Source organism: Otolemur garnettii, unplaced genomic scaffold (assembly GCF_000181295.1).
Source record: "Otolemur garnettii isolate 467f Iridium unplaced genomic scaffold, OtoGar3 scaffold00260, whole genome shotgun sequence".
NCBI lineage: Eukaryota > Metazoa > Chordata > Mammalia > Primates > Galagidae > Otolemur > Otolemur garnettii.
In genome coordinates this window covers 582,746-591,742 of record NW_003852655.1, presented here as the reverse complement: position 1 = coordinate 591,742, position 8,997 = coordinate 582,746, and the positions used below count along the sequence as shown (strand labels likewise).

The following is an 8,997-nucleotide window of genomic DNA, read 5'->3' as shown; positions in this document are numbered from 1 at the left end:
TCAGAGAAGCAGCCAGACCAGCCCTTGGAGGAGGTGGGGCAGGTGGTCCACTGCGACGTGCGCTTTGGGCTGGTGTGCAGGAACCGGGACCAGCACGGGGCCCTAAACTACTGTGACAACTTCCATGTGCGCCTGTTGTGCTGTGATGACTACAGCCACTGTGCCACCACATCTGCAGTCCCCAATTCCACAGCACTCCCTTCCTCTGCCCCAGGGACCACGCATACCCCTGTTACTCCCCCAAGTAGCCTGCCAACCTTCAGCGTGTCCACTGGGTCCACCTCAGTCCTCACCACCCTCAAACCCACTGGCTCCCCCAGCCCACCCTTCTCCCAGGTGCCATGCTTCTGCCACGCCTTTGGACAGCTGTTTTCACCTGGTGAGTCTCTGGGGCTTCCCCAAGTACCTCGCCTGCCTGGGTCTGTCTCAGGAGCTTGTTGGTTTCTCCCCACCAGCCACATTCAATCCCCACCCTTTCTGGAGGCCCCACCCTGTGACAGCTGCTCCCTGCTGCCCTGACCTCTGCCTGTGCTGTACCAGGCCCTGACCAGCTAGCCACTGGGTGTGACTACATCATTCTGTGTGTCTTCTCCACAGGGGACGTCATCTACAACAAGACTGACAGAGCCGGCTGCCAATTCTACGCAGTCTGCAGCCAGCACTGTGACATCGACCGTTTCCAGGGGCACTGCCCCACCACCCTTCCACCAGCCTCCTCCTCTGATCTGCCTCCCACATCCCCACCCCCTGGCTGCAGTAATGCCAATCCTCCCCGACAGGTGGGCCACACCTCCTTCCACCTCTCCTATGTGCTCAGGGTCTTAGTCTGAGAGGAGCATAGCCCAGCTTAGCAGCTGTCTCAGTGACCCTACCCAGGCTGGTTCTCATGGGGATGGGAGACCTGGGGTTCTAGGTGGTACCGGTGGCTGGAGGATGTGTCCCCAAAGCCAGCCCAGGCAAGCACTGTGCACGTTCCCTGTCCCAGGTGAACGAGTCCTGGACCCTGGAGAACTGCACTGTGGCCAGATGCGAGGGTGACAACCGTGTCGTCTTGCTGAAGCCAAAGCCAGTAGCCAATATCACCTGTGTGAACGGGCAGCAGCCCCTCAGAGTGTGGAACCAGAGCCAGCCCTGTGACTCCCACTACGAGTGTGAATGTGAGAAGACACAAGTGTGGCTCCCCATGTGATGTGCCTGGGCAGAGCCACGCTGCTAACCAGGCTTGGGGGTGGGGCATGACAGGGGGCTGGGAGGTCGGCAGCCCCAGCCCTGGAGACCGGGATGCAGTGCCACTGCTGATGCCAGTCCTTGGGCCAAAAATGCTGGTGCAGCCAAACGAGGGCCCAAGGTTCCCAAGCATGGATGCAGCAGGTCAGACCGCATGGCAGGGAGCCGGCAGAGGGTTCTTAGACTAGGGGACATTCAGGATGGATGTGGGGGTCATAACCATGGCCACCGTTACTGAGTGAGATACTGCTGCTACAAGGTGTTGGCTTTTTATCCCTTCTGTGCGTGTGTCCTGGGGCTGCTGGAACAAACGACCACAAACGAGGGGCTGTGCCTCATCCTCTTACAGCCTCAGATGCAGAGTCTAGGGCCAGAGGGAGCCAAACCCAGCACCCTCCCAGCCCTGGGGGCCCTTTCCTCCTCCCCAGCTCTGGGGCTCCAGACACTTCTTGGTTTGTGGCCGTGTCACCCCGACTCTACATCTGTTGTCTGTCTCCATGTGGCTCCTCCCATGTGTGTCTGTCTCTCTCCCATTACTCACAAGGACACTAGTCATTGGATTTGGGGCCATCCAGATAGTCCAGGATGTTCTTGTTTCTAGATCTGTCACCTAAACATATATGCAAGGACCTTTTTCCACAATAAGATCCCATTCCAAGTTCTGGGGTAGATGTGGTTATCAGGGGACCCCATTCAGTGCATTATGCTCCTTTTGTAGACAAGGCAACTGAGGCTGGGGGCTGGTGATGCTCCCCTGAGGTGACAGTCATGTTGATGACGCTACACCCATGAGGCCTCCCACCCTCCGTGTCCATGTCTGCAGGCTCCTGTAGCGGGTGGGGAGACTTCCACTACTCCACCTTTGATGGCAGCACCTACTCCTTCCTGGACAACTGCACCTACGTGCTCGTGAGAGAGATCCACCCACACCACGGGAACCTGAGCGTTCTGTTGGACGGCCACTACTGCGGGGCCTCCACCACCACCCCCAGCTGCCCTCGCGCCCTCATTGTCCACTATGAGTCCATGGAGATCATCCTCACCACCACCACCATCCGTGGGAAGGAGGAGAGCCTGGTGAGCCCGACAGTGTGGAGCAGCCGGGCCCCTGGTCCTCTTGCCAGGGAAGGAAGGCCAACTTCAGACCCACCAGTTTGCAGCTCCTGAGGGGGCAGAGCACCCCCCTTCCCCAGAGGGTCATCTGGAGACCCCAAGGAGGAGCCTGGGTCTGGGGTAACAGTGCTGGCCCTTCCTTGGTCATGGGTCCCCTGGATGCCCCCAGGTCCTGTTTGACCATGTGCGGGTGAGCAGGGGCTTCACCAAGCGTGGCGTGAGTGTGATCCTGACTGGGATCCAGACCATGGGTGTCGACATTCCCGCCATCGGCGTGAGCATCTCCTTCGATGGGCACACATTCCAGGTCCGGCTGTCCTTTGGCCGCTTTAGCCATAACACTGAGGGCCAGTGTGGTGAGTGGCATGGCCGGGCCTGCAGGGCCTCAGTGCCTAGGGACTGCAAGTGTGGAGGGACAGGGGGCCACAAGAGGCTTCTCAGAGCCAGCCCTTAGCAACCTCTCTCCCCAGGCACCTGCACCAACAACAAGGAGGATGATTGCCGCCAACCGGACGGCTCCCTGGCCCCCACATGCCAGGACATGGCCAGGTCCTGGCTGGTCCCTGACAGCAACCACGAGGGCTGCTGGGGACCAACAGGCCCACCACCGACTGCCAATCCCACGTCCCCAGCTACCAGTGTGCCCACTACTGCCTCGTGCCTTCCAGATCCCCTATGCGAGCTCCTGCTGAGCCAGTGAGTGCTTCTGGGGGGGAGAGCAGACCCAGGACTGGCTCTCTGGGGTGCTATGATCCGGCCTTGACTGCCCCATCCACAGCGTCTTTGCCGAGTGCCATCACCTCGTCCCACCCGGCCCGTTCTTCAGCGCCTGTGTCAGTGACAGCTGTCGCCCCAGGGCACCCTGCCAGAGCCTGGAGGCCTATGCAGCACTCTGCCGCTCCAGGGGCGGGTGTAGTGACTGGCGCAATGCTACCGGAGGACTGTGCGGTGAGTTGGGGCAGCCCTGTGTCTCCAGCCTCCCTGGCCTGCCTGACCCCTGTCTATATGCCCACAGACATCACCTGTCCACCCACCAAGGTGTATAAGCCCTGCGGCCCCGTGCAGCCTGTGTCCTGTGATCCAAGGTGAGCAGGGGTAGGGGTGGCAGTCTCCTCCAGTCCCCAGGCTGCCCTGACAGGTTTAGGGGGAGCCAGGAGACCAGCAGATGGGCAGTCTCTGAACTCCAGATCTAGGGCACCTCTGACCCCAAGGCTCCTGGAAAACATCCCTGGCATTGCAGACAAGTGGGAGCACCCGTCCTTCCATCCCAGCTCTGAACCCTTGACCCACTCTATCCATTGTCCCATGTCCCATCACGGGGGTCCACACTGACACAGGTAAAGGGGGTCTCCCAAATCATGGAGCCCCAGGACCACTCTTCTTTCATGCAGGAAGCAGAACCCATTGAGCGGGGGGCTGGCTGAAGGCTGCTTCTGCCCCGAGGGCCAGATCCTCTTCAACACACTCACAGACATCTGCGTGCCCACATGCCGTAAGCTTCGTCCACATGCCAGGGACATATCACAGGCTGGGGAGAAGGGCCTGGGTGGAAAGGCCCCAGCTGAGCACTGGGGGAAGACAGCCTGGGGCCTGGGGCGAGGGGGAAGTAGCCCAGCAGAGAGCACATTGCCATGGCCTGTGGCCTCTGCTGCCAGCCTGGACCCAGCATCCTCAGTGACCCTTTGCTCCTTTTCTTCCAGCCTGTGTGGGACCTGATGGGCTTCCCAAATTTGTGAGTGGATCCATCCTCCCAGTCCCACTCCTTTCCTCAGGAAGAGGGGAAGGGGAAGGAGGGGGAGGGAAGGAGGGAGCCAGCACCTCCCTCTAGAGTCAGCTCTGCTGCAGCCCTGGGCATGGTGGGTTTGGGGAGTCAGCCTGGGAGCATAACATGGTTGTGTTCTGTGGTGGACATGGCTTCCTGCCTGTCACTCCAGGCTGCTCCACAGACAGCAGCCTGTGGGGGCCATCCCCAGAGATGCCCAGGACCAAGCTTGTCCTGAAGCTCTTGGGGATCCTGTCATGGTCTGTTCCAGCCTGGAGAGCGGTGGGTCAGCGACTGCCAGGCCTGCGTGTGTGACGAGGGCTCGGTGTCGGTGCGGTGCAAGCCCCTGAAGTGTGAGCCTCAGGTCTGGCCCCCGAAGTGTGGCCAGCCTGGCTTTGTGGCCCTGACTAGGCCCCGGGTTGACAACCCCTGCTGCCCTGAGACGCTGTGCGGTGAGACCCCACTGGGCAGCACTGAGCGGGTGGGAGCAGAGGAGGCTACAGAGTCCCAGCTTGACCACAGCTGAGGGCCTGGGCAGGACAGCCTCCAGGCACCCATCTGTTTGCCTGGAGATAAGGCTGTTGACCTCTGGCCAGCTCAGGTATAGCCTGGGGACTTGGAGAGCACCAGGGAAGTGATAGAGGAAGCCTTAGAGGCAACTGAAGAAGGCCGAGGACAGTAAGCAGCCTTCACAGAGAAATAGCTGTTTGGCAATGCGGGGAGACACAGTTTCTGCCAGGAACATGTCAGGGCAAGGGTGGAGGCCGGGGCAGGCAGTCCCTTGATGGAGCCCATTTGCCCTGCAGTCTGCAACACCACCACCTGCCCCCAGAGCCTGCCCAAGTGTGGGCAAAGCCAGGTGCTGACCCGTACCCAGGAGGAAGACCAGTGCTGCCCTGTCTTCCACTGCCGTGAGTGGCGCCGGGTGGGGCAGGCTCTGGGTCTGACCTCTGGGACACAGGGCACAGGGTGGGGCTTGAGGCATGGGACACGGGACACAGGTTGCTGTGAGCTCAGCCCTCTTTCTTTTCAGAACTGAAGCTGTGCACATACAATGGCACTGTCTATGGGGTAAGGGTAGTGCCTAGGGGGGATGTGCTATGGGGTAAGGGTAGTCCCTCTGGGGTGGGTGTGCTAAGGTGGAGGGTACCTGAACCTCTATAGGGGATGATCTATGTCTCTCTGAGCCCACATCCTCACCTCTACTCTCCTGCCAAGATGGCAGATTGGCAGAGGGGCTCTGGGGAAACTTTCCACCAAAGGCTGGAACTTGCTCTGGACACCTGCTGCCTCTGCTATGGTCTATGCTGGGAGGGGCAAATCCATACTCCATTTGCAAATGAACAAAACTGCCCGTGAGCCTCACCTGACCCCAATACTCAGTGCCATCCTCCTGCCCACTGTAGGTCGGCGCTACCTTCCCAGGGGTCATTCCTTGCCACACCTGCAGCTGCCTCTCCTCCGACACCCAGGACCCAACTGTGCGGTGTGAGGAAGATGCCTGCAACACCACCTGCCCCCAGGTGAGCCGCCCACGGGGGCTGGGTTCTGCGGAGTTCTCCACCTAAGCCTATGCTGGGGTCCTGCTTTTTCCCAAAGTGAGGGACACAGCCAGAAGCTGAGGGAATAGGCCTAAGGTGGAGGTCCAAGAAGGCAGGGGGTGAAGAGGGATGCTGGAGGCTGGGGTGAGGCTAAGCCAGGACAACTGAGCAGGGCCACGACTCAAGGCCACTGGGTCATGGACGGGGCAGGGGGCAGGCCAGGCTGGAGTGGGCTGACCAACCTCCTGTTCCACAGGGCTTCACATACACAAGAGTGGCCGGGCAGTGCTGTGGGCAGTGCATGCAGAATGCCTGTGTCACGCCCGACGGCTGGCCTGTCCAGGTAAGAGAAGGGGCATTTGGGGGCATCTCAGCCCCTTCAGGGAGACCCTAGCCTCCAGCCTGCTCAGCTCACAAGGTAATCTCCACCCTGCCTCCACCCTCTACCCTGCATTTCAGCCCAATGGAACCTGGGTCAATAGCCGGGTGGACAATTGCACTGAGTACCACTGTGAGGTCAAGAATGGGCAGTACATGCTGAGCCCTCGGCCATCACCCTGCCCTGATGTATTCAGCTGTAAGGTGTGTGCTAGGAACCCCCACCCACCCAGGGATAGCTCCAATTACCCAGGGAGGCCCCTCCCACTCACCGGAAAGCCATGCCCACCCAGAAGGCTGCACCCACTCCAGGGCTCTTCCCTGCCAAGGAAGCCAAACCCTCAGCCACCCCTGTCCTTGGCCCTGCAGGGGATCCTCAGGAGAACCGGCTGCTGCTACTCCTGTGAGGAAGTAGGTAAGTCGAGACCTACCACCTTCCTGCGCCAGTCTCCAGAGCTGTCCAGGCTTTGTCCACAGGCTCCTGCCCAGATTTCTCCCACTGGAAACACAGTGATTGTGGTCCCCAAGTCCCCACACAGAGTCCTGGGTGGTCATGGAGGGGCAGTCCTGTGTGGAAGGCCAGCCACACCAGGTCCAGGTGCTCAGAGTGAGGGTCCAGTGGGGCTCTGCACCCACCTCTCCTCCCCCAGACTCATGTCAAGTCCGCATCAACACCACGGTCCTGCGGTATGGGGACTGCGTGAGCAAGGGGGCAGTCAACATCACCTTCTGCGAGGGCTCCTGTCCTGGAGCGTCCAAGTGAGTGGGCTCCCAGTCCTCCCCCAGAGTGTGTCCATAGTAGTTTCTCCTGCTCTGTAGAGGTGGTGGCCGCCCGGGCCACAGAGTACCCACGGGGCCTGTCTGTACCCTGCCTTAGGTCAGGAGGATCCACAGCTGCTACAGGAAGGAGGAGAGGGGGACTTGTGCCCAGGGGCTTGTGGAGCAGTACCCACCTGGGGAGGGTAGGCAGGACCAGAATGTTTTATGGATGCCCCTTGGCCCAGGCTGTGGCCAGCTATGAGTATGAGTAGCCAGGGGCATTGAGAGCCCTTGACCTGTGAGGCAGGAGAGGAAGGGTGAGGGCTGGCTTGAGGTCTAAGGGGAGGGTCTCCAAAGGAGGGGATCTGCCCAGGGTCAGCAAGATGGAGAAGGTGGTTCTGGGGAAGAACCACAGCAGGCCACAGAGGACAGAGCAAGGCTCAAAGTGACCCTGATACCCAGGGAACTGCCTGCCCCAGGAAGGGAGGCCCTATGTGCTGTAAGAGCAAAGCCACTTGTGGACAGCTCGGGGCAGCCATCTCAGGACCCTATAAGCCCACACTGCTGGTCCTGAGGGCAGCCCCATGTCTGCAGGTACTCAGTCGAGGCCCAGGCCCTGCAGCACCAGTGTACCTGCTGCCAGGAGAGGCGGGTCCATGAGAAGGCGGTGTCTATGCAGTGTCCTGATGGCTCATCCTTCCTGCACTCCTACACCCATGTGGATGAGTGTGGCTGTGTGCCATCCTGTGTTCCCTTGCCCACAGTGTCCACAGATGCCCCTGTTCACCCAGTCTAGGGGATCCCATCTCCTCTCCACCTGCAGCCAGGACACACATGGGCCTACCAGGAAAAGCTAGGCAGCCTACTCCACAGGGCCCATGTTGCCCTGGGGCCCTTCTGCCTCTGTGCACCTTCTGCCCACTCTGGGCATGAAACGAGCTGGGGGAGACCCATTTGGGAAGGAACATGGGGGGCTGCCCTCATACACCCTGAGGCCTGTCTTGGCCACGTGCCCTGCCACAGGCCCTGGAGCCTGTGGAGCACGGATGCCCAGTTGGCCTCCCCTGGCAACCAGAGAGCAGACAGGCCAATCCAGGCAAGGCCAGCCACCATTAGGGAGCCGCATCCAGCTAAGGAGCTGCCTACCCAGGCCTGCTGAGGGTCTTGGAGGTTGGGGTCACAATAGCCAGGTCAGAGAGGGTTCAGCCCCCAGGATCCCTGTGCTCACTCAACTCCAGTTTTGCAAATAAACTCTGAGCATTCTACATGTCTCCTGTCTTGCCATCTTTTCTTGTCCACTGTGTCCCTGGGCTCCCCTCCCATCCCTCTGGGGCAGCTGTCTGGGGTTCCAGGAGTTTCGCCTGGAGGGTGGTTCTGGGCCTGGCAGGGACCAAGGGGTGAGGAGCTGCCTGGAGAGACCAAAGGGTGAGACAGAGCAGTGCTTGGCCATCCACAGGCCCTAGGGGGCAGTCTCAGTTGTGGGCACACTGGCCAGCAAAGGGGGTAGCTGTTACGGCAATGTGGGGGCTGCCCAGGAAACTGGCTCAGGTAGAGAGAAGCAGGAGCCAGTGGGGCCCAGCAGGCAGCAGGGGTGGCAAACATAGGCAGGTGCCTGGTGTTGGCAGAGCCCACAGGACACTGATTGGGGGCCTGAGGGACCACATTAACGCATGCATTTTGTCCACGTTGTCAGCAGTGACGGGGCACTTGTCACAGAGCACTCCTGTCTGCTTCTCCTCCTCCTGAGGACAGGGATTTCTGCACTTCCTTCAGCTGCTCATCCAGCAGCTGTGTGGCAGCCTGTAGAGGCACAGGCAGGATGCCTGGGGGTGCAGAGGACGGGTGTTGACAACCTCCTGGTGGGCAGGGTGGGCTGGGGGCTTGTGCCCAGGAACTGGCCTCCGCCCTTGGCTGTCCCAGTGACAGGGGCCTGCTAGTGCTTCAACCTTGCTGAGGTCTGGCAGGACAGGCCACTCTGACATTGCAGAGACGGTTGGGGGGCTGCAGTGGGCAGCAGGCCAGAAGGGCTGCCTCTGGAGGTCATCTGCTGTAAGCCAGCCCTGCACCCTAGAGCCACTTAACAAACAGCAAAAACTCCTCAGGCTTGTCACTGACACACAGGTGTGAAAGCCCAGTGCTGACAGGTGGCAAGTGCTTCCACGTGCCAGGAAACCATCTCATTGAATCCTGGCACAGCCCTGAGCACCGTGCACCATT

At 60.4% G+C, this 8,997-nt stretch overlaps 1 protein-coding gene across 1 annotated transcript in view; it reads left to right on the top strand.

The window, feature by feature from the left end:
* Window positions 1–7,995, top strand: part of MUC5B (mucin 5B, oligomeric mucus/gel-forming) — a 33,192-nt gene extending 25,197 nt beyond the window's left edge. The window contains exons 32-50 of the mRNA XM_012813312.2: window positions 5–379; window positions 541–779; window positions 986–1,157; window positions 2,051–2,304; window positions 2,510–2,696; window positions 2,811–3,036; window positions 3,119–3,288; window positions 3,356–3,425; window positions 3,732–3,832; window positions 4,041–4,072; window positions 4,374–4,554; window positions 4,909–5,013; window positions 5,136–5,173; window positions 5,509–5,625; window positions 5,900–5,986; window positions 6,103–6,225; window positions 6,391–6,436; window positions 6,672–6,780; window positions 7,375–7,995. Coding sequence (XP_012668766.1) covers window positions 5–379; window positions 541–779; window positions 986–1,157; window positions 2,051–2,304; window positions 2,510–2,696; window positions 2,811–3,036; window positions 3,119–3,288; window positions 3,356–3,425; window positions 3,732–3,832; window positions 4,041–4,072; window positions 4,374–4,554; window positions 4,909–5,013; window positions 5,136–5,173; window positions 5,509–5,625; window positions 5,900–5,986; window positions 6,103–6,225; window positions 6,391–6,436; window positions 6,672–6,780; window positions 7,375–7,576 — 2,834 coding nt within the window. The 3' untranslated portion in view covers window positions 7,577–7,995. The remainder of the gene's footprint in view (window positions 1–4; window positions 380–540; window positions 780–985; window positions 1,158–2,050; window positions 2,305–2,509; window positions 2,697–2,810; window positions 3,037–3,118; window positions 3,289–3,355; window positions 3,426–3,731; window positions 3,833–4,040; window positions 4,073–4,373; window positions 4,555–4,908; window positions 5,014–5,135; window positions 5,174–5,508; window positions 5,626–5,899; window positions 5,987–6,102; window positions 6,226–6,390; window positions 6,437–6,671; window positions 6,781–7,374) is intronic.
* Window positions 7,996–8,997: the final 1,002 nt, after the last annotated feature.